Below are 25,263 nucleotides of genomic sequence, written 5' to 3'. Positions count from 1 at the left end.
CTAACGGGCGGATCGTTCACAAATCACAAATCTATACGCTAAAAGGCGTAAGGATTTCTTAGGGAATCCTCGACTCTTCCTGATAAATTCTGAAGAAGGAAACTTATATATATATATCTCATGCATGTAAAGTATACGTGTCACCCTTTCTTGCATCTCGGTCGACGCTCGGGCGGTCAAGACTTACCGCCCGGGCGCGAGATGTTCTTCCCTCTCGCATTATACAATGGCGCTCGGGCGGTCAGAAACTACCGCCCGGGCGCCGAACTTTCTGTCCAACATTTTCCTATTGCGCATTGGCGCTCGGGCGGTCACAAACTACCGCCCGGGCGCCGCATCTTCTGCCCGAAACATGTTCTTGTTGAACGTTGGCGCTCGGCTCCTTCATTTAGGTAGCTACAACCTCAATTCTGTCAATTAATCCACGTCTGATTACAGTAATTAAATCTCGGGCATTACAGTGTCCAACTCTCGGGTACCCTCACGCACATGTGCGGATTCATGTCGCGCATATGCGCGAGGTTCTCTGGACATTTCGCCCCAGCGAGAGCTCATCCTCGCACATACATATCAAATCTTCTTTCGGCTCTCCCGGTCTGATCTGTTCCGTCTATATACACATTTCAATTACCAATAGATCATACTAATTATCGTCAAATCATTTCAGATTACGGTAATCAAAATCTCGGGCCTTACACTTGAAATTATGAATTCTAATTACATAAAGTTCAAAGCTCAATTGTCAATGCCTTAGTGAATGTTGACAGTTTCATAGAATCATTTAAAACCCAAACTTTATAATTAAATCTTACCATTTTAGCTAGAGTTGTTCAAATTTCGGAAAAAAATCGAAAAACCGAAAAAACCAAATATCGAATCGAAAGCCAAATTTCATAATTCAGATATAAATTTTAAATTCGAAGTTTATTTGGTTCGGTTTCTAATTATATATATCCAAACCGAACTGAACGAAAAAATCGAAATTTCATTAAATTAAAAAAATTATTTATAAAGAGGAGAAAGAGAGACTCTTCGTTTACTGTGAAGAGTGCCATCCAATGACCTATCCATGCGGTAGGCATAATGGTGAGGGGGGCCGCTGGGACAATCAGACCATTTTTTATTTTTTGAGTTGATATTTAATGATTGAATTATAATCGAATTAGCCGAATCGTTTTGGTAGAAAATCGAACCGAAAGAAAATGATTCGGATATCGTCGAAATAAAAAATCGAAAATCGAACCGATCGATAAACACTCCTAAGTTCAGCAACTAAAATGGTGCGAAGGTGACGTGGTGTCGAATGTCATGATTGAAACTCAACGGTGAGGAGAATTTCGTCTAGTACTTCATGATGTTGCGTCAGAGTCGTGATTGTCGACGGTGGGGAGATTTGCGGCTGACGAGGAGGCAGAATAAAAGCATCTCAAATTCTATACGCATCAATTTTATTTACTTTTTTCAATTTTGACTTTTTAAAATATGATAATTTTTTGTCGATGGTTAGTGTTTGTTTCAAATTTGGAACAAACTCCCTTATGTAGCTAAAGAAAATATGATATTTTTTCAAAAAGTTATGTTCATTTGACCGTATATGTATCCCCGCGGGGCACTCAGGTAAATACATGCAACGTACGGAGGATTTCCTGTAATTTCTCTCGGAAGCCCTAGTCGTCTATAAAGAAACTATTTTGGTTGGGCTAATCTCCCAAATTCCCCCAAAAATCACATCGTAATATTAATCAAATAAATCTAACTAATTTTTTTTTATTCAAAAAAGGTTTTAATTTCACTGCATTTTATCTCAAATTTATTTTCGATTTCAAGATTGGATTTTTGTTAAACCCAGGACGACGCCGCATCGCTGGCTCTCCTTCCCGCCATGGTTGCTCAGGTGGCGGAGCCCCGAGCTCCGGAACCGCAACTCGACTGCGCCAAGACTTTAATCTGTGCGCTTAATTTCCTTTCCCGCAATTTGCCCTTGCCGCAGCAACTCTACGACGCCGTTTCCTCCATAGCCGCAGTTGCCGAATGCGGTCTTGGTGACCCACTGGAGGAGGCTACGGAATCGAGGCGGACGGTGAGTGGTTTTATGATTATTGTTGTTATTTCGTCGATCGGATATTTGTTGTGAGTGGTCGGTGTCCATTTTTTCCTTATAGAAAATTTCTTTAATTTTTTCTTCTGTTTGTTTTTTTTTCTTTGGCTAAGTTTGAATTGGCTGTTTGCTTTGATTACTGAAGATATTAGAAGCAACGCTTAATGATTGATACCTTTATCAATTTTTAGTTTTTGTTTATTATTTTTTTTTTCCAAAAGCGAGTCTTTTCCTATAATATTGGATTTGTTCTTTGTTCTTGATTTTTTTTCGAGAATTTAACAACTGGGTTTGCCGAAATTGTATGCAATTTGATGTGAAATGAATTGATTTTGGGAAAGGAGGAAGACCGAAATTTCATATGCTTACTCTGCAATATGCGTCAAGAAATCTTTATTATATTAGCATTTTGGTTTTTGGTGCTGGACTGGCATTCCGATTTCGAGCACTTATCGTTTCCCAGTACATCCTTGTGTTATAATGCACTAATTTAACATTTAATGGTCATGACCAGGATAATTGTGGTGTTCCAAGCTATGAAGATTTAATGTTGGATTTTGAAGATGCTGTGCTAAAGCAACAATCGAGCTGTGTACATGGTTCCAGATTGATTGAATTGAAGGAAAGACGCCTTCAGAGTCAAATCCAACACCGGTTAACCGAACTTGAGGGTATATCATTGAGTTAAAATATTTTACAGAAATAAATTCACGAATTAACTATGTTACAGTTTTCTAGCTTATTTTATATGGTTTCCAATTGATGTTCAAACTCCCTATCTATTTACGGTTTCCATGGTATGATGTTCATGATAAGATGCTAAATAAAGTGTTATTGGTTAACCCTGTAATTGGATTGGTTCATTCTTTGCTCAGCCTGGCGTCTGCCTTTTCTTCTCAAGCTTTACGTCTGTTTGTCAACCAAACTCTACTCTCTGGTATCATCTGGTGTTTTATATTTCCCTGATTTGTAAATTTTTTCTTGCGTTGTCATTTAGGAGTGCTGCTTTATTTATTCTGTGGTTTCTTCTCTTCTATTCGTTCAATCTTTTATCGTGAAACTTCTTAACTGTCTGAAGAGTATATAATTTACTAATAGTTTTAATTCTATAATGAAGTAATTGTATTTCTCAATGGAACTTCTATACGATATTCATATCCCAAACTTATTTGATGTCTGTTTTAAACTTCAATTTCATTTCTCGGCAGTTGGAACATGTATTTCTGTAATTGTTCTATAACGTCTTGAAATATTTCTTTGAATCAAAGTTCTGATAAGAATTACAGTTATACTATGGTGCTGACACAGGTAGTGGTGCTATACACAAGCAAAATTAGCATAATATTTCAAGAACTCGATGTGTATTGTTAAGTATTTTGATAATAACTGATTGTATGATGTCTTTTAAATATTTTATACTTTGTTTTTCAACAGATTTGCCCACAAGTAGAGGTGAGGACCTGCAGTCAAGGTGCTTGCTCGAACTCTATGGACTCAAGGTAGAGTTGATTTGTGCAATGACCGAGATATCTTTTTAAAGTTGATTAAAAGAAATCATGACAGTTAAAAGGAGGCAGAAAGATGATTGGTTGATGTCCTAACTAACACCAATTTATCAATAAATATTTTGTTGATAAACTTCAATTAAAAGTTTATCGTGCTGTTAACATGTACTGAATGGTTGCAATTTCTATTTTTCCGTTGAAGTTGAAATTAAGCGATTGCATTTTAAAAATTGTAAGCGTTTGGTTGAAACTTTCCATTTGTTGCAAAATGGAAAAACCAAATGGCAACCAAATAGATAGCCCAATTGATTTCTATCGTCTTTGTTCGCATTTCCAAGTGAAAGCACGCCTATCAGTAAAAGCAGGAAAGAATATGATTTTACACACAAACTAGCGCTATTTTGTTGATGAACTTCAATTAAAATCTTCTTGTGCTGTTAACATGTACTGAATGGTTGCAGTTTCTATTTTTCAGTTGAAGTTGAAATTAAGTGATTGCATTTAAAAATTGTAAGCGTTTGGTTGAAACTTTCCATTTGTTGCAAAATGGAAAAACCAAATGGTAACCAAATATTTTCCAGTTGAAGTTGAAATCAAGTGATAGCATTTAAAAATTGTAAGCGTTTGGTTGAAACTTTCCATTTGTTGCAAAATGGAAAAACAAAATGGCAACCAAATAGATAGCCCAATTGATTTCTATCGTCTTTGTTCAGCATTTCCAAGTGAATGCACGCCATATCAGTGAAAGCAGGAAAGAATATGATTTTACACTTAAACTAGTGCTGTTTATCATTGGACCATGATTGTTAAATAATGAACTCTATCAAGATTTTCATACGCATCTGTCATTGTGAAAACCTTTTTTATGTTGTTTACGGCTGCTTCAGATTGTACTAGTTCTAGTTGTTTGACTATTATTAACTCTTCGCATCAGTTAGCTGAGTTACAGAACAAAGTTCGCTCAGAAGTAATTTCTGAATATTGGCTTCGCTTGCACTGTGCCAATCCTGATAAGCAATTGTTTGATTGGGGCATGATGCGATTACGTCGTCCTTTATATGGTATTGGAGATGCTTTTGCCGTAGAAACCGATGATCCGCTAAAGAAGAAGCGAGATGCTGAGGTAAGTGGCGTTTTTCTGCGACTCCTACGTGTTTTTGAGTTTCTGTAAATGAACATCTTTGCCTGTGTATATCTGCTGACAGATTCTAAGCTCTACTAATGGCATTCTGTGGCGGAAAGCTGATGTATTTAATTGTGTGGGGGGACTTTAGATGGGATTCTAAAATATATTATAATATCTGCTGCAGAGGTTGTCAAGATTCGAGGAAGAAGAAAGGAATCGTATAGAGACTCGGAAAAGGAAATTCTTTTCAGACTTACTAAATGCTGCCCGTGAGTTGCAATTGCAAGTGCAGGCTGCCCAAAAACGTCGGAAACAAAGGAACGATGGTGTCCAGGCACGATACTTTGTTCTAAGATGTATTTTGAAACTTTCTGTAAATTAATAGTATTCAATGAAGTATTTTTTTTTTGGCGTGGATATCTTGAAAAAAGATGGAAAATAATTGGAGCTTGTGTCGTTTTTTTCCATTTTTGTTGAGTTCCCTTTTCCATTAGTTTCAAATTTTAAAGGACAAGAATATCTTCAGTTACAAATTCGCCTGAAATGTATACTGATATGATGGGGATGTAAATTGAAATGGGGGATTTTCTTCTTAGTTTGTGGTTGTCTCCTTTTGATGGTCATGTAATCAAATTGCTCAATGTGTCTAAGAAAGAGTCCTTATCAAATTAAGTGGATCTGCTTATTATACTATAGAGCTGTGCTACTTGAAATAATTAGTAGCGGGTATTAGGTGAGAGGTTTTAGATCCTTGGGAAATCCCTTTTCTTAATACCCTTATTCTCCCTTCATCCGGAGCCTCTTATAAATTATAGAAATAATACTGTTGGTCATTATTTGGTATATTGTCTCCATCCTTGCAGTCTTGGCATGGAAGACTAAGACAACGAGCTACACGGGCTGAAAAACTGAGATTCCAAGCTCTGAAAGCTGATGATCAAGAAGCTTACATGAAAATGGTGGAAGAGAGCAAGAATGAGAGATTGACCATGCTCCTAGGAAAAACTAATGATCTCTTAGTTCGTTTGGGAGCAGCTGTGCAACGTCAGAAAGATGCCGCTCATGACGGCATGGAAACCTTGCAGGGTTCAGACACTGACATACCTGAATCATCTGCATTAAAGAACGATACACCAGCACAATCAGTTCCGGAGGAAGATGACGAGTTTGATGATGAAGCTGATGATAAAGTAAAGACGGGTGATTTACTAGAAGGCCAGCGGAAATATAACTCTGTTGTTCATTCCATACAGGAGAAGGTATTAATTTTATGTCTGGACCTTTTTAGATTTTTTTTTAATATAGACTTTTTTAGATTTGATATTAATATGTACCATTATTATTTCCCATTAAAAGGTTGTCACCACATGTTGTTCAATGGTAGTTGGCTCTTCAGCGTTCAATTATACTGAAGTCACGTGTTAACAATGATTTCCTATCAAAAAAGTTCTGCTAGGTTTTTATGGATTCTTTTCATGATACTGTCTCCTCTCCTGCACCCACTAGGGATCATCTTGATGAACAGTTAAAATAATATCTTATAATTTTAGGAACGTACACTTCCTTCTGTCGAAGAACCAACCTTTTTTTAAAAGGAGCAGCCGAGAGATGTTGATTCTTTTTTAAGTTTGTTCTTTCTTGTAAGAAACTAAATTCAGATAAATATAGAAATTTATTCTCCCATTCGTTTGAAAAGTTGAATTGACACCCCAGCTAGCATTACAAGCAACTATTGAAGATATTATTTTTCTGGCTATCACTTCGATCATATGACGATTGTTGGCTTGACCTGATGAGAACTTCCATAGGTGACTGAGCAACCAACTATGCTTCAAGGTGGAGAGTTAAGACCCTACCAATTAGAGGGGCTTCAGTGGATGCTGTCTTTATTCAATAACAATTTAAATGGAATTTTAGCGGATGAAATGGGTCTAGGCAAAACAATTCAGACCATTGCTTTGGTTGCGTATCTTATCGAAAATAAGGATGTGACTGGGCCCCACTTGATCGTGGCCCCAAAAGCTGTTCTACCCAATTGGATGAATGAATTTTCGACATGGGCTCCTAGGTATGCAACAGAACCTTTTCATTGTTTAGTTTTGTATAAATTTTTCATCCCTTGTGGACTTTCTGTGTTTCAGCATTTCTGCTGTTCTTTATGATGGCCGTCTTGACGAAAGGAAGGCAATGAGAGAGGAGTATTCAGGAGAAGGGAAGTTCAATGTTTTGATCACCCATTATGATCTTATCATTAGAGACAAGGCATTTCTCAAGAAAATACACTGGTACTACCTGATTGTTGATGAAGGACATCGTTTAAAAAATTTTGATTGTGTGCTTTCGCGTACTCTGGTTTCAAGGTATGGGTCTTTAATAACTTAAATTGTTTTGGCATCTTTGTCTTGATTTGCATTTTCTTGTGAATCTTTAAATTCTATTTTCATGCGTACATAGCTCCTGTATATGACTTGAATGAATTTTTACCTTTTTTAAAGTGATATTTAGTTAGCTTGTAGTTAGCAGGTTATACATTAATATTATCTCAGCGGTATTAGATCGCTAATCGGCTTGTATAGCTATTTACTATCATCTGCTGACGTGATGGCATCAGTATTAAAAATGAAACTTGATGAAAATGAGTTATTAATTTATTGTTTTTGAATTGGCAGATATCGAATTCGGCGGAGACTTCTTTTGACTGGCACTCCTATCCAGAATAGTTTGCAGGAACTGTGGTCCCTGCTCAATTTTCTCCTTCCTAATATTTTTAATTCAGTTAATAACTTTGAGGAATGGTTTAATGCTCCTTTTGCGGACAAATGTGAAGTCAGCTTGACAGAAGAGGAACAATTGCTAGTAATTCGCCGCTTGCACCATGTAAGTATTAGTTTTTTCATCTGTCGTTCCTTGATATGAAACCTTCTGATAACCAGTACAACTTTGTATTTGCAAAATGATCTAGGTCATAAGGCCATTTATTTTGAGAAGGAAGAAAGATGAGGTGGAAAAGTACCTTCCTAGTAAAATTCAGGTTATGCTAAAATGTGACATGTCAGCATGGCAAAAAGTTTATTATCAGCAAGTAACAGAGATGGGGAGGGTTGGTCTCGCTAATGGTAAGCCACTCACTTTTGAATAGCTTAATGCTGCAAATGCTTGTAGCAGGGCAATATTTAATCCTATTTTGATTATGATGTGAATTTGCAGGAAGTGGGAAGTCCAAAAGTCTGCAGAACCTGACAATGCAGCTTCGAAAATGTTGTAACCACCCATACCTATTTCTGGGTGAATATTATTTGCAGCGGAATGATGAGATTTTTCGGGCATCGGGAAAGTTTGAGCTTCTTGATCGCTTACTCCCCAAACTTCAGAGAGCTGGACACAGAGTCCTCCTTTTCTCTCAAATGACACGGCTCATGACCATACTTGGAGATTATCTGGAATTAAAAGGTTATCAATTTCTTAGACTTGATGGCAATACCAAAACTGAAGACCGGGGAAAATTATTGAAACAATTCAACGCCCCTGACTCACCTTACTTCATATTTCTTCTAAGCACTCGTGCTGGAGGACTTGGTCTGAATTTACAGACTGCAGACACGGTGATTATTTTTGACAGTGATTGGAACCCTCAAATGGATCAACAGGCAGAGGATAGAGCTCATCGTATTGGGCAGAAGAAAGAGGTGAGAGTTTTTGTGCTTGTCAGTGTTGGATCGATTGAAGAAGTAATCTTAGAGAGAGCCAAGCAGAAAATGGGCATTGATGCAAAGGTCATCCAGGCAGGGTTGTTCAATACAACTTCAACAGGTTTTTCACTTCCCTCAACCTTTTGGATCGTTCCCTTCGTATGGAAACACAATTGTTTAGGCAACAATTTGACGAACGTTTCAACTTATTTTCTACAATTTGATTCCAATACTCGGTAGTTCAGTGGTAGTAATACTATTACTTTTAAATTTATCGTCGATATGACTGCTGTTTCGCAATTTATGTGAATCTATAACTGGGTTTCAACTTTTTTCCCACAATTTGAATACAATACTCGGTTGTTCAGTTATTACTTTTAAATTTATGGTGGGTAATAACTAAAACGACCTCTATTTTGAAATTTCTATTTCATAGCAAACAATTTGCCGTTAACATTGTTGAGTTAATGTCTTAGTCGACAAGTGTTGATGCAAGGTCTTTCTTGTTCATGCAGCCCAAGATAGGAGAGATATGTTAGAGGAAATCATGCGCAAAGGTTCTAGGTCACTTGGAACAGACGTGCCAAGCGAACGAGAAATCAATCGGCTGGCAGCCCGTACAGATGAGGAGTTTTGGTTGTTTGAGAAAATGGACGAAGAGAGAAGACAAAAGGAGAATTACAGATCTCGTCTAATGGAAGATCACGAGGTTCCAGATTGGGTATACACTGTGCCTGATATGAAGGATGGCAGGGAAAAAGGATCTATGCATGAAGTTGCTGTCACTGGTAAGAGGCGGAGAAAGGAGGTAATTCGTGATGACACAGTTACCGATTTACAGTGGATGAAGACTGTGGAGAATGGGGATGATGTAACCATACATTCTGCAAAACGGGTACGAGAAAATGCATCGTTCTTGAATAATGAACTACCCAAATACAATTCTAGAGATAATCTTGTGGAAGAGAAGAGGGCCCCGGACTTGAAAAGTGAGACAGTTTCCACAGCGAGTGAAACGAGAAGTGAAGATACATTTGGTTGGGCATCTCAAAGGAGTAGGAATGAAGTTGAAAGTTCTCATATAAACAGCGCAGATGAGGGTTTGGAAGTCGGGTTGAATGGATTGACATGGACGGCATATAAGAGGAAGAGATCGAGCTTGATGTGATTAATAATAATTGTCAGTCTTAGAAGATGTAGTAACATACATCTGTAGCAATAGAAATAATTTGGTAACTTAGATTGGTGGATGCAGCAATGATCTAGTTACCACTTTACCCTTCGTGTAAGCCTGAAAGTATGTAACAGCATTCTTCAGTACTCCGGAAAATACCCAAATTTAGCATCATTATTATTCATCTATATAATTGTTTTTGTTTAAATGTTAAAAGGTAATTTAACCTCTTATATATATACTTATTTCTCATGACTGATTGAATATTTACGGTATTACACAATTTAGAAATGGATGCGGTATACTGCTATTATTCTTTGTTACTTGGAACTTACTCTTTCGGACGCGCTAGGCATGTTTGTCGCTTGGAAATATGGGTTTGGAATGATAAATCTAGAACAGGGAAAATAAACATGATTGGAAAAGCACAAACAGAAAACATAAAAACCACAAAATGAGTTATCAAGAACTACAAGTCTGCATGCATATGTCATTAATTAGTCTACTACTATCTAAGCTCAAGCTGAATCACAGCAAAAATTTTGCATCGATCGCAAACTACTGATGGTGATCGATTAGCTTCAGCTAGGCTAGAATCATGACAATAAAGTTTCATCAACCAAAGCTAATATAACTAAGACAACAAGTTTTCATAAGGATATATAGTCAAGCTCTTCACTCTTTTTGATTAACGTCAAGATTTTTGAGTTTCACTTCCAACTCATCCTGCTCACCTTCATCTTCTTCATCTCCAGAATCTTCATCGTCAAAATCTTCTCCATCAGGATCATTTTCATCCAACGGGCCAAGTTTATCAGGATTTTCTTTAAAGATATCCTTCAGTTCATCAATCCCTTCATCAGAAATGAAGTTTCCATTAATATTCAGTAACTTGAATGAGGGCTTATTAACTAATGCCTGAGCCAAAGTCCTAGATGCAGCCCTTCTAAGAGAGTTCTGGCTCATGTCGACTTCTTTCAATTGATCATGCTCTACTCCAAGTACTTTGCTTATCAGAAGCACACCATCATCCTTGAGATCGTTTTCCGACAAGTTTAACTTCATAAGAGCCATCTTTTTAGCAATGCAAGAAGCTAAACTAGGAGCTGCTTCGGCTGTTATATCATTCCCAGCCATCTCCAAGACCTCGAGTGAGGGTGCAGTCTCTTTTAGAGCATCAGCTATTGCAGTTGCTCCAACATCTTCAAGATTCAGGTAGCTCAAATATATCTCGGTAAGATACTCATGTTTGACAAGAGCCTCACTCAGCTTGATACCAGCCTGGACCCCAAACATGTTATCTCGAATATCAAGTTTCTTCAAATTCGTACATCCTGAAAGTGCTTCGCTCAATGCAATCCCACCTTCAGAGCCTACACGGGTAGATGAGCAGCGAAAATCCTCCAACAGGGGACATCGCCTCAGAATCTTGGATATCGAAACCGCCCCTGTATCTCCCGTCATGTTGTTATGAAAATGAAGAACTCTAAGCTTCTGTGTGGAAGGAACCAATTCACTAACAGCTCGTGCTGCTTCTTCTGAAATCCCATCATTCATCAGATATAGTTCCTCCAATTCGGTCTGAGACTGCAAGAGCATACTAAATGCCCGAACTCCCTTCTCACCCAAGGCATTGTCTGAGAGATTCAGATACTTCAAATGAGAGCCTTCCAGACCTTCAGAAAAGATAGTCATTACATCCAGAGCTTCTGCCTCTGGTCGTCCAGCGACAAAATCTGACAGATCCACGTCTGTCAACTGGTTCTTAATAGCTGATAAGATAGGACCAGCAATATGGGCAGCACCTAGACCGAAGCTTCGATTGCTGAAACATATTTTAGTGTAAAAATTTCCTGGATCTTTTAAGGGACTCAAAAGTGTTTGTGCCTCGTCCTCCTCTATGAATGCTCGCTGACCTTTCGAAATATCGAAAAAGGTATCGCGGATAGTAGGACTAACCTTCGAGCTTATCTTCTCTTTTTCCTCCATCTTGAATCCTCCTTTAAGAACATCCAGACAAAGCTTGCTACATTCACTGGCATACCACTGCACAGCAGAACTGCCATCACCATCAGGTTCCCGTTCATAATGTTGATTTGCACTAGAAAAAGCAGATTCTTCAATTTGTTTACCAAATTTTGAAGCCTCGGCCTCACTGACACTGCCATACTTGCGGGTGAAAATGGTTGGAGCCGAAAGATTATCTGTCATTCGCTCAACTAGCTTCTGGCGTGTATTCTGGCTAGGAGGCCATAGTTTAATCGTAACATGTCGACGTTCTCCATTTGATGTTTTTGTATCCATTCACGTTGACCTAAAATCTAAAGTGATGCATAGTATAGTCAATTTGCATGTTCGTTGCAGATGCAAATAAATAACCAAAATGGAACATCAATTGACATCAAACGCATAAAGGTTTTCCGTTTTCGTAAAAAAAACAAGAGTAAGATGTAAAACTTTTTTTGCTCAACTAAGTATGTATAAGCTAAACAACATTAATTCAGAAGGGAAAATAAAAGCAAAGATTCTGGGCAAGAAAAGTATGCACCCAAACAACAAATATGGTATTAGTGCGATCGACCAATTCATGACATAATTTCCTTCTCTACTCTGAATTTTCAAATGAATACTCTTTCCAAAAACAAGGAATCACTAGCTCAAAACATTAGTAGTAAGATATATCAATTAAGCCTGGCTAAACAGATTAATGTCACATATTAAGGAAATGACAAAACAATAACCAATAGACATTAACTTATCCCATTTTAAAAAGTGCATATAACTTAATTGGTGAGTTCAAAAATATGATTTAGCATTTCAAGACACTGGTCTTCATCCAGATAAAAGAAGTTCAACACAAAACAGAAAATTAACGACACCAAAATTTATTCTATGCATCTGCTAGCGCGCTGCCTAGCGCATGTACAATGATATCATCGATATGTACACTGACATGAGTAAAATATATGGACATTTAAGCACACATATGAGTAATAGCTCATTTCAAATAAAAAGATTCAAAATTTTACCTATAATTTTTGTAAAGCATAATTTTATGCCCCAAAACACATTAAGTCGCCTACACTAAAACATCTCAAAAACTACAGGCTTACAGCAATCAAACAATTCCAGTACAAAAACCCAGCATTCACTATGAAAAACCCAAAGCAAAGATTAAAACTTTATAATACCAAAAATATATAACATGTCGAAGATATACCACACAGAGCCAAAAAGATCGAATTCGATACAATACTAATCAATAGTTCCAACGGACAGAAAACCACAAAAACCATGAAAGTGTGCGTGAACAGTAACACTAGAAAACCCTAAAACGACAAAAGGGGAAAATTACAGAAAATAGAGAAATCAAAGTACCTTTTTCGCAGTTTCCCAATTCCCCGAGTGGGTTTGCGGTGGAAATTTAGGCAATTAACACTCTGCAAAACCATATTTAAAAAACGAGCCCACACTTTTAAAATGACTATACTACCCTCATTTAAAAAATTAAAAAATCCTTATTTTTTTTCTTTTAACCCTAACGTTTTGTTTTTTGAAATCCCATTCCCTGTCATCTTCTGCATTGGTTGCCATCAGACATGGGATTGGCTTGCAACAAGGAATTCCTCGACGATTCTGAGCAGAAGCTTCACTACCAATCTGAGTGGCACCGTTACAATCTTAAACAGAAGGTGAGCCGCCGTCGATTCCTTTTCATAATTTATTGTATGCGTTTGATTTTTTTTCAAAGGACTTAGCTGTGTTGATTGTTGCAAGTCCAAAGGTATGAAATCGACGATTGAATCTGTATAATAATATGTGTTTTGAAGAGAAGGGATTGAGAGAGTCACTTTTGTAATTAATTTATTGTCCATGTGATTAATTGTTGAAAGAATGATATAACTTTTGCTTACTAGTTTTGAGGTATGTCTGTGTGAGCCTCTTTAGCGTAGGATTTTAGCTTGCAATAATGTAATAACTTGTGTCATCTATTTTATGCTTCTTTGACATGTCCTGGATTTTGTATGATTCAATCTTGTATTTTGTTATGAACCAAACGGGCATGCGTTGAAAAGAAATATCATTCACAGGTAAGTTATCATTCACCATTTCATGCTTGGATCATATTGTTTGTTAGTCTATATTTTCTATTTATTTTTGTACAAGAAACAAAATTCATTGACAAATTTAAAATATGTGAACGAATGATTAGGCGTAGTTCTGAGCTCTAACCTGTCTCACGGAAAGGGAAAATTAACACCCAATTGGATTCCTAATCTCCACATGAATAGAGATATATAAAGAAATCAAGTTCTTTGAACATCATTATGTACGAGGCTTAGATGTTGCTCCACAAGTTGCTGTACATCTATTTCATACTGTGTCATGACTTCAATTTTTCCTGGATTGGCCATACCATCCCTGTCATCACCGAATGTCCCAAATAATAAATGGTGCTTTGAAAAAAATAGACATTTGCTTTTCTTCGCAAAGAATTTCTGATTAAGAATACACTCGAGAATCTTTTGTGGCTGTACGAGATGTTCATCCTCTGATTGACTGTAGATAAGGATAGCATCGAAGAATATGATAACAAAATGGTGCAAATAAAAGCTAAAAGCCCGATTCATAGCAGATTGGAATGTAGAGGGTGCATTTGATAAACCGAATGGCACAACAGTGAATTCATAATGATCCCCATGAGTCCGAAAAACTGTCTTGTGAATGTCCTTGGAATCCATCCGGATTTGGTGATACCCAGACCGCAAGTCCAGCTTAGAAAAATTTTCCATTGAATCAATCAATGGTCTAAAATTGATACCCATCCCGCAAGTTCAACTAAACGATTTATTATTAATAAACTATTTGTGTTTGATGTTAATTTATTTCTTTTTAGTAAATCATTTATAAAATTGTTTTTGCATGAGTTCAATTCTTAGTTTTGAATATTCTCTTTGATATAAGTATTTTATGAGTGACGTTAAACTAACAATATCATTCCTTCTTCTCCTTAGGTGACTGACCGTTCTTCTCTTAGCTCAATTGAAATTTTCCATCAATCAATGGTCTAATTCACTAATCAAGGACCATTTAAACAACCATACATTTAGCATTTGTAATTAAAATGGCAGAAGATGAAGTTTGGGTAAGTTTATCGTTTTATATGATTTTTATTGAGTTTTTACTTTTCGTTATATTTGTGGAATCGAGTTTTTGCCTAAACTTTCTTACATATCTGTAACTGATAAATGAATAAAGTATTTGTGTTTTTGTTGAGAAATTGTGTTCAACATTGTATTTGTTGTTTATGTTTGAAAAATATTTATATTTTTTATATCATTTATGTTTTTTCGAGTGTAGGTAAAATTGAAACCTCAGTTATTGAGAAAGAATCACTTTGAATGCAAGTTAAGTTTAAACTCTCATTTCAAAAGTGTATCAGAGACTATCAAGGAATGCCTCAATGATGCAGAGATGCAGAATATGATTGATGGAACTCAATTTGGTAATTTAATTAAGTATGTAGGAGATTACAATTTATCTAGTCAGATTATATGGTTCTTGATGGCTAGACAGTCATGTAAGACTACTAGTGATGAGTTGTGGATGATTGTGAATCAAAGACCGTTGAGATTTTCGAAAATGGAGTATGCACTTATAACTGGGCTTGATTGTTCAGAAGATTTTCCTGAAGTTGGAGAGACGATGCAATTTCGAGATAGACATTTTTGTGGAAATGAAAATGTATATATTGAGGAGGTGGCGACAAAGCTAATGGAAATGAGAAAAACACCTGAACGCACTATAAATTTGGAAAAATTGAAGTTAGCATGTTTGTACTTTGGTGCTGCTGTTCTGTGGCCAGTTCGACAAAAGACGGTTCCTCAAGTTGACAACATGCTTTTAAGTTTAGTGGAGGATTTGGATTTGTTTAACAAATATCCTTGGGGTACGATAGCTTATAACGAAGTTCTTAAAAGTATAAAGCGAGATTTAACTTCAATCAAATTGAAGAAAAAGAAGAAGAACGAAAAGATTGTCGAATATGGAGCGTTTACTTTGAACGGATTTGTTCATCCATTGCAAGTAAGATATTTATTTGTTTTGTATTTATTTAGTTAATTTATTTAATATTAAGTTGGCTATAATTTTTTTAATGCAGATTCTTGCATATGAATGTATTCCTGGCATTGCAAAGAAGTTTGCTAAGCGAAGAGATAGATATAACATGATACTTCCGCGTATGTGTGGATGGATTTCAAATGATTGGTACACTTCCGGAAGCAAATGATCCAGCAGAGACATCACGTCAACCAACTAGTACACTTCCGGAAGCAAAGAGACAAAAGATGTTTGATATCAAATGTGTTAATGAAGAAGTCTTGCCATCAGAAGGTAAGTCACATGCTTTAGTGGATAAGTCATGTCACCTGATTAAATATTTTAAGATCTATATATTTTTACATACAGGTTCTACATCTCCTCAAAATGGACACTCCATGATCCAACCAAGCAAACATATATTGCACACTCCCCAACGATTCGTAGTTGATGAAGGAGCTTCCAATGCCCAGCCAGTTGGAGATGCAAACAATAATGATGATAAGAAAACTTACAATAACATGTTATTAACCTACGTCAGGGTTAAGAGGCAAATCAAGAAGTCATCGTACTTATCGTCGCCCTTCATGGAATTGTCAGAGACGCCCCCTGTATTAGTTAGCCATCAACTTGGATCATGTAATGGCACATTTCAACCACTTCAAATAGCAAAGTCACCGAAGCTAACTAAAGCTTTGAAGGAGCAAATTAAAACAATGAAAGACACTCGTCAATGCCTAATGGCCGCCTACGATAAGAAATGGTTTAATGATTTGCTCTTGCCTAGGTCATGGCTTGGATCTTCTGTGAGTATATATGATTTCATCTATTTAATTAATATATATGTTCTTCATGTGTTTTGTGCTAATCATTAATCTTTTTCTTATTTATAGCACATTAACGAATGCATGAATGGGTTTTTGGTTCTTCAAAAAAGGTATCCTCATTTAGTGGCACAAGACATTGCTATAATGGGTGGTTATTTTAGTGGACTTTTGGGTGTTGTCCATTCCAAAGCTGAAAAGGGTATGTCTCATTGTCATTGGGATGATTTGATTCAAATGGCTGAAGGATCAAGTAGAAAATGGAAATCATTGCCATGGAAAGAAACATCATTTATCCTTGTGCCTTACCATGTCCCCAACCATTGGGTTGCTGTAAAAATCGATATAAAGGCCACATCTATCATAATTTATGATTGTGGAATCTGTTTAACTAAAGAGATTAACATGGAGTCGTATGTTCGTCCGCTACAAGTTCTAATACATCGATTATTGAATACTGTGGGTGTAGTAACAACCGATACATGGAAGATTACACGACCGTCGTCATTCCCTCAGAATATTGCTGGGTTTGTTTTATCAAATTCAATTTTATTTTATTTTACATTTATTCCATGATTAATTTTAATATATTAATTTTGCAGAGGTGATTGTGGTGCATGGGTGATCAAGACCATCGAGGTGGAATTAGCTCGTCTCAATCCCTATGAAATAAATGACAAGATAGTCGACTCATGTAGACCCTATTTAACAGCATGTACTTGGAATAAAGATTGGATTTTGTAGCGATACCATGGTGGTTGTTGAGATGCTTTATAGTTTTTTGGATCATGTACCACTGCAAACAAAAACTGATGATTTGTAGTGTTTCTACTAGATATTATGCAATTGTGTGTTTTTTTTTTTGGATTCCATAGTTTAGTTTTTTTTTTTAAAATTTTTATAACAAAGTGATATGGTAAAAACAAAGTGAGAAAATTCGTGTTTTATATCCATTATTTACTATATTATGGCGTGTTTTCATGTATAAGAAATTACGAAATTAAACATAGTGTGAAATAAGGCAAAAATGACTTAAGGCGACCGAATGGCGACTGAGAGCGACCGATGGCGACTGAGTGATATGGTAAAAACAAAGTGAGAAAATTCGTGTTTTATATCTTATTTACTATATTATGGTGTGTTTTCATGTATAAGAAATTACGAAATTAAACAGTGTGATAAGGCAAAAATGACTTAGGGCGACCGAATGGCGACTGGGAGCGACCGAATGGCGACCGAGTGATATGGTAAAAACAAAGTGAGAAAATTCGTGTTTTATATCCATTATTTACTATATTATGGTGTGTTTTCATGTATAAGAAATTACGAAATTAAACATAGTGTGAAATAAGGCAAAAATGACTGAGGGCGACCGAATGGCGACTGAGAGCGACCGATGGCGACTGAGAGCGACCGATGGCGACTGAGTGATATGGTAAAAACAAAGTGAGAAAATTTGTGTTTTATATCCTATTTACTATATTATGGCGTGTTTTCATGTATAAGAAATTATGAAATTAAACAGTGTGATAAGGCAAAAATGACTTAGGGCGACCGAATGGCGACTGGGAGCGACCGAATGGCGACCGAGTGATATGGTAAAAACAAAGTGAGAAAATTCGTGTTTTATATCCATTATTTACTATATTATGGTGTGTTTTTATGTATAAGAAATTACGAAATTAAACATAGTGTGAAATAAGGCAAAAATGACTGAGGGCGACCGAATGGCGACTGAGTGATATGGTAAAAACAAAGTGAGAAAATTCGTGTTTTATATCCTATTTACTATATTATGGTGTGTTTTCATGTATAAGAAATTATGAAATTAAACAGTGTGATAAGGCAAAAATGACTAAGGGCGACCGAATGGCGACTGGGAGCGACCGAATGACGACTGAGTGATATGGTAAAAATAAAGTGAGTCGTGTTTTATATTCTATTTACTATATTATGGTGTGTTTTCATGTATAAGAAATTATGAAATTAAACAGTGTGATAAGGCAAAAATGACTAAGGGCGACTGGGAGCGACCGAATGGCGACTGAGTGATATAGTAAAAAATAGTGACCAAGTTCATGTTTTATATAGACCACGAACGTGAAGTTGCTCAAATCATTTTCTATTATAAGAATCATATATCACTCAGTCGCTCTCAGTCGCTCTCAGAATTATTTTACGCCACTTTTATTTTTTATACTCACACGATTATAATATACTATAATATAGTAAATAGTCTACAAAACATTAATTTGATAACCTTTTACACATTGAATAGTACAAAATATCTTTGATTCATTCATACTAAATCGTTAATGTTCAATTACATTTAAAAAAAACATACAAACTTGCACTTCCAAAAAACTATATTTTATAGAACTTCAAGTGGTTCTATTAGGATCACTCATATATCATTCAGTCGCTCTCAGTCGCTATTTGTATTCTGACATTATTTTTATATTTTACATTATAACTCCGTTATACTATATACTAAAATAGAGTAAATAGACCACAAACGTGAAGTTGCTCCTATTTTGTATTATAAGAATCATATATCACTCAGTCGCTCTCAGTCGCTCTCAGTCGCTTTTTGAATTATTTTACGCCACTTTTATATTTTATACTCACACAATTATAATATACTATAATACAGTAAATAGTCCACAAAACATTAATTTGATCACCTTGTATACAGTGATTAGTACAAAATATCTTCGATTCATCCATACTAAATCATTAATGTTCAATTACATTTAAAAAAAACATACAACCATCCACTTTCAAAAAACAATATTTTCTAATACATCAAGTAGTTTTACGAGTACATTTCGTCTTATAATGTCCAACATCATTGCATAAGCTGCATTTCTTTTTTCGTTGTCGTCCAAACTCTCCAATAGATGGTCTTCTTCGTTTATTTGGTCGCCCCCGTTTTGGCTTGAAGTTAGGAGGTAGCATTTCCAAATTAGAAATATAATCGGGAATCTTCCAATCTCTTGAATGAGGCACGGGGTAAATGGTACCCGAGTAGGCTTGACGCCACATATGCACAAGGTAATAAGGTGAACACAACTCATAGATACCCAAATTTGCTAGATGACAAGCTGCTAATGCGTGTTTACATGGAATTTTATCACATTGAAACACACAACAACTGCAGGAGTAGGTGGAGAAATCAACTATTTCATCTGTATCATCACCTACTACATGATATTCAGAATAATTCAACTGAGTTACCTTTAGACACTGTGATTGAGTAAACCTAGTTCGCAAAATCAACTCTATAGATGGAGTCAACTTCGTTCTGCATGAAGCTAACTCTGCTGCAGTGCGGTGTTTGTTGAACCAAACTGAAACCATATTTTGAATTGCATTCAACAGTGCTATGATTGGTAACTCTCTTTCCTCAGACAATCTAGAATTTATCGACTCAGCCCCATTAGTTGTCATAATATCATATCGGTTACCTCGGCAGAAAGCTCTAGACCATTTATTTGGTGAACTGCTTTTCTCAAGATATGTAGCCACACTTGGGTATTGATTTTTCAACTTCTCATACAACATGTTAAAGTCGGATATTTTGCAAGCATATGCAGTTTGCATGAACAACTCAACCCCACCACCCTTTTTACCACAATGGGTACCGATATTTTGCGAAAGGTGCCATGTGCAATGTAGATGATGTGAGTGCTTGTAAACAACGGCCACTGAGCTGATAATGGCAGCATGTCTGTCAGAGATAATTACCAAATCAGGATCATCTGGAATCAGTTCATGCAATTTCTGCAAAAACCAAGTCCATGACATTTCATTCTCTGAGTCAACAACAGCCCATGCAATGGGGTATTGGTGTAAATCTCCATCTTGGGCTGTTGCAAGAAGCAAAACACCTCTATATTTTCCCTTCAAAAAAGTCCCATCAATTGCTATAACTTTTCGCATCCTACGAAACCCAGATATGCATACCCCATAAGCTAGGAACATGTATTTAAATCTTCCACTAGAGTCACTCTCCAAATGAGTTATAGTATCTTTGTTCACTTGCTTAACAACAAATAAATAAGCTGGCAAAGTTCTGTAACTCTCTTCTGGATCTCCCCTCAAATGATTAAGAGCAAGTTGCTTGCCCTTCCAAGCTTTGTAGTAGCTAACACCAAGCCCTTTATTTTGCATCATCGTCATTATTGTTTTCGGCGCGGGGGTAATTTGTTGCCCTCTAAAATTTTCTAGCAATACATCTGCAACTACAATTGAACTTGCTTGTCGGTGCCTTCGTCTTCTGTCAGAAAGGTCACATGTGTGTATGTTACAATAAATTCGAATTTCAAACTGAGTTGAATTAGCCCTTCGTGTTGCTCGCACTCTCCAACTGCATTTCTCTGTAATGCATCCCACCACATAAAGTGTCTTTGTCGACCTTTCAACATTCATTTCAAATGAAGCATTCAAAGAAATGATAGTCAATTCTTTCTTAAGTTCATTTTTACTGTTGAACTTTTGACCAACTGATAAATTCGATCCATCGGTAAAAGAAAATGCACCATCACCATCGTTAATCGCCAACAAATTTTGTGTATTCGCTTCCACTAAATCAGAATGATAGAAATCAACATGTGGACTTTGTGTTCTTGGTAGATCGAAGACATCAATTTGGTTCAAGTTTTTATTGGCATTATCTTCTTCAACGACGACTTCTTTTGTTGCTGCAGTCAATTCAAAACCATCTTGGATAAAAGTACAACCAAAATATTCATCATGAAGACCCTGATCAAAAGCATCCATATCCAAATCAATTTCCTTTCTTCCACATTCTACATTTACATCAAAATCACATTTCCTTTTTCTATCTTCTACATTAATATTATAATTCACAGCACTACCCTCCGCATCTCCAAAATGCACATCACTGTCATTAACTTTTTCTCTATCAACTCCAATATCACAAATCTCAATTACTTCCACATGCAAAACAGGTCTAGTACGCGAATTACCAAATGATAGATATGTTCCCAAGGATCGTGAATTTCGTATATAGATTGGGCATGGTTTGCAAGAATCTACTTCTGGTAAATAACTCAATGTCAATTCAACATCTGATTTAGCCAGACCAAGTGTCTCATATATTTCATTCATGACACATTCTATGGTCAAATTACTACCATCAATGGAAATAGCTGTCCATTCTTTAGATTCGGATAACCATGTATAAGTTCCTTGTTCATCGTTCTTCCACTCTCCATTAGAATTAATCAAAATCTGGATGATCGTCATTCCTATGCAAAATAAGCAATAAAGATGTCATGAAAATTAAATGATTTAACATATAATCGGATGGCATAACATATCAAAGTGGGCGACTGAAAAAAGAATTGAGCGACTGAAAACAGAATTGAGCGACTGAACCCATAATGTTTGGGCGACCGAACAATTAAGAATGAAATATATGAAAAATTATATTTACAATATTTACATTGTAAATATAATTATATATACATTGTAATAAAAACCAGTAAATTGATAAAAAAAAATTTGAGATAGCATTAGAAACTTACACCTGATTTATAAACTTTGATAATGCTGAGAGAGATTGAAACTTTTTTAGGAATACAAATGACTACAATATCCTCTTGTTTAATGTAGAGGAAGAAAAAAATTGAAGAGAAGACCAATGAGTGAATGATAAAGAAAAGAAATCGTTGTGAGAAGGATGAGAAATGGAGAGAACAAGAAGAAGAACCGATCCTTTCTCCCTGTTTTTTACGTTTTTTAATGTACGCTTTTTTCCCTGTTTTTTACGTTTTTTTTAAATTAATTAATTAATTTTTTAAGTGAGTGCTATTTATCAAATTTTGAGTTGTAAAAGGCTAATTTTTAAATTTAAAATTTATTTAAGGTTAGTTTTCAAAGTGGCCCATGATTCGAGGTGTAATTTAAGTATCGGATGCTCAATGGAAATGAAAGAAACTGTAGAATCTGGAAAAAACGAAGAGTCTCAGTCTAAATAAATTAATAAACTTTAAAAACAAAATCTAACGGTTGAAATCTTTTCTCAATAAAATATGACCGTCGGATTATTTTTTAAAAAATTGTTTTATACGAGAGATTCGAGGAGATTTTGGTTGTGTAGTCTACGGGTGGTGTCGGGTCGGGTTCTTCGGATTCAAGTAGTTCGGATCGAGTGTTGGCAAAATTGGGGTAACAAATTTACTACATGAACCCGAAATAAAATCTGTACAACCGATGGTTTGGGTGTCCCTAAATTTCGGGCAGCATCGGGTAGTCGACGTCGATACCCGAAATTTAAAGTATAAAAAATATGTCTTTTTTTATTTCTCTCGAGCATGAAAAAACAATGTATTTTCATTATATCTTACCAAACTCCCATGAAAAAAACATTAATTTTATCATATCTTCATAAAACATCACAATGAAAAAATATATCACATAATAATATTGTCAATCAATTTATACATACAACTACAATAAAGTTATAGGAAAATCATCCATCGAAATAAAACAGATTGTAATCAAAACAACAGTAATTCAACACAACAAAAAATCTATAACTTTTATACAATAATAAGCTGATAAAAAACCATCAATTTAATACAATGCAAACCAGTCAAGTGCAAAGCCAACTGAGTTCATCACAAACAAAAAATCTATCAAATATTAACCATTCATCTTTAAAAGTAAAAACATCAAAAATAAAATAAAACAAGAGGTAAAACATCTTCCAACACCCAAGGTAAAGCAACTTCCAATTCAAGAATGACTTAAATACTCAAAATCAAATCAAAGTGTTAGAATAGATGCTCTGCAAGCCAACGGTTGGTTAGGGAATTTATTGACTGAAGTGAAATAAAAAATCTTTATTTTAATATAATTTAACTTTTTATGGTCTTGTTATAATTTATCTGTATACCCATGCAAACAGCATAGATAAAGTCCTTGATTATGCTTTAATATAAATGAATCGTAATTCGATGTTGAAACTCATTTGTAAACACTGCATATTCTAAATTCGTTCCTAGTCGATTCAGCCGCCTAAAACAGGGATAAAGGCCGCTTGAACTCGAGACTAACATCTGTGATGTTGTGTACTTGTAGTGACCCGTTCCAGAATCACCTACTAATCAAGAACTAAGCATGCGATTAACTTAATTAAAAACAATCAGAAATAAAGGCGGAAAACTGTCACCAAAAGATAGTTATACAACCCAATCGAAAATCCAGGACAACTCAACTAAAATGAAATATACGGTACAACCATATCGAATCAAAAGATACCGAAGAACTAAACCAACCAGCTACTCAACGTCCTCCTCCTCCTCCTCCTGAGCTGTCCAACCTGAGGTCTGCCCCGTGGGAATGGGGTGTCCAAGATAAACGAAACCGAGGACATGAGCGATAAGAACGCCCAGTACAAAAGCATGAGTATACAAACCTATATGAAATGCACATGCTATGATATGATACCAGGGTAGTCAAGAAACAGGAGTAACAAAGGATCTCAATATGCTCAGTCTAGAGGCGCCAAGTGGATAGTGCCGCGCGGTACTCCTCTGGGTCACTGCATCCACTACAAGAACAGACGTGGACCTAAAATGTCCCGGATCACCGAAGCCCTCCGGACCCGTCGGCCACTGTGTACTTTCGGTGTCCATGCGTCCACAACACAAGACAGGGCTGAGCGGCCCCACAAGATATAGCTTATCTCGAAAGAGATACAGCTCAACAGTAAAGGCTATCTCGAAGGAGATACGGCTCAACATGAAATGCAACATGCATCATACAGCGTGACATAATAGCATGCATCATATGACATATATCAATGCACCACATAATCATGCAACACATATAAGAATGTATACTCGACCAGGATATCTCGGATAGTACTTTCGTACCTCTATCACTGCAATCCTAATCCACTGGAAAACCAGACAAACAGGTCTATTCCAAGCCTGTTCATCAAGTGAAAACCATCACTAAAACTTATCTACCAGACTTAACTAGATAATCCTGAAATAATAATGATACAATTCCAAACCTTCGTCCGTCGCTAGCCCGCTGATGCCGCTAGCTCCCAACTAGAGCACAGCTCCGCTACAAAGCCAGTAGCTCCCTGCTAGTGCCTGAACCTCGGGAAAGACTAGAAACCTCTCAGAAACGACTAAAACGCTCTGGAACGCTCTGAAATGGCGAGTAAGAAATGAAGCCTCGCGCCTCTATTTATAGCCAATGTTCGGACGATCCGATCCACTTCGGAAGCTCCGATCCGGTACACTTCGGACGATCCGAACCCGGTTCGGTCCTTCCGATCCCACCGAAAATAATTAATCCAATAATTAACTCAAATTAGAAATCGGGATACTACAGTACTGCATTTCTTGGTAAGGGCATATAGATGTCCAAACATGCAGATGGGTAGTCATATGATGATTATACCGAACAACCCTCCCTCGGACTTTCCAAGTGGTTATCATTCATCGAGAGGATAAGTCCGTGGTTATGATTGTACACCATTAGTCCTTACGACCTGGGACAACACCGAGGCTCTATATGCTAGGTCTGTGCTTTGACTCTTTTACCGGCTCCAGGAGAGTCATTAGGTGGCGAGGTTGGGTACAATTGCGACACATATAGGAGCCAGTGCATTGTAGTCGGAGATTCACCGCTCACCTACGGGTGTGGATATCCTATGTGATCTGATGAAATTTATAGTGCGTGGAATCTCTGGCCAGA

The 25,263-nt window shown here is 36.4% G+C and overlaps 4 protein-coding genes across 5 annotated transcripts; 3 read left to right on the top strand and 1 right to left on the bottom strand.

Moving 5' to 3' along the window:
• The first annotated feature begins 1,668 nt into the window (after positions 1–1,668).
• On the top strand, positions 1,669–9,808 carry LOC140833100 (probable ATP-dependent DNA helicase CHR12). The gene is made up of 12 exons (XM_073197538.1): positions 1,669–2,080; positions 2,613–2,769; positions 3,533–3,597; positions 4,538–4,726; positions 4,914–5,063; positions 5,593–5,988; positions 6,538–6,797; positions 6,871–7,089; positions 7,399–7,606; positions 7,692–7,845; positions 7,937–8,539; positions 8,934–9,808. Exons 1-12 carry the CDS (start codon positions 1,883–1,885, stop codon positions 9,584–9,586), a joined length of 3,252 nt encoding a protein of 1,083 aa, XP_073053639.1. The 5' UTR covers positions 1,669–1,882; the 3' UTR covers positions 9,587–9,808.
• A 207-nt stretch (positions 9,809–10,015) lies between these two features.
• Positions 10,016–22,506, bottom strand: LOC140833099 (RAN GTPase-activating protein 2-like). 2 transcript variants are annotated; one of them, XM_073197535.1, is made up of 3 exons: positions 22,435–22,506; positions 12,971–13,011; positions 10,016–11,906 (listed from the first exon to the last, which is right to left on the bottom strand). In XM_073197535.1, the coding sequence occupies exon 3, from the start codon at positions 11,894–11,896 to the stop codon at positions 10,268–10,270; it is 1,629 nt and encodes a 542-aa protein (XP_073053636.1). In that variant the 5' UTR covers positions 11,897–11,906; positions 12,971–13,011; positions 22,435–22,506; the 3' UTR covers positions 10,016–10,267. The 2 variants fall into 2 exon arrangements, with proteins under 2 accessions (XP_073053636.1, XP_073053637.1); XM_073197536.1 differs by having other exon boundaries at positions 10,016–11,913; positions 22,435–22,496.
• On the top strand, positions 13,192–15,884 carry LOC140831447 (uncharacterized). The gene is made up of 3 exons (XM_073195199.1): positions 13,192–13,284; positions 14,954–15,679; positions 15,756–15,884. Exons 1-3 carry the CDS (start codon positions 13,192–13,194, stop codon positions 15,882–15,884), a joined length of 948 nt encoding a protein of 315 aa, XP_073051300.1.
• Positions 15,890–17,262, top strand: LOC140831446 (uncharacterized). The gene is made up of 4 exons (XM_073195198.1): positions 15,890–15,988; positions 16,064–16,500; positions 16,588–17,045; positions 17,121–17,262. Exons 1-4 carry the CDS (start codon positions 15,943–15,945, stop codon positions 17,260–17,262), a joined length of 1,083 nt encoding a protein of 360 aa, XP_073051299.1. The 5' UTR covers positions 15,890–15,942.
• Positions 22,507–25,263: the final 2,757 nt, after the last annotated feature.

This window comes from Primulina eburnea, chromosome 5, assembly GCF_022965805.1.
Source record: "Primulina eburnea isolate SZY01 chromosome 5, ASM2296580v1, whole genome shotgun sequence".
Taxonomy (NCBI): Eukaryota; Viridiplantae; Streptophyta; class Magnoliopsida; order Lamiales; family Gesneriaceae; genus Primulina; species Primulina eburnea.
This window is presented reverse-complemented; position numbering and strand designations above follow the sequence as displayed.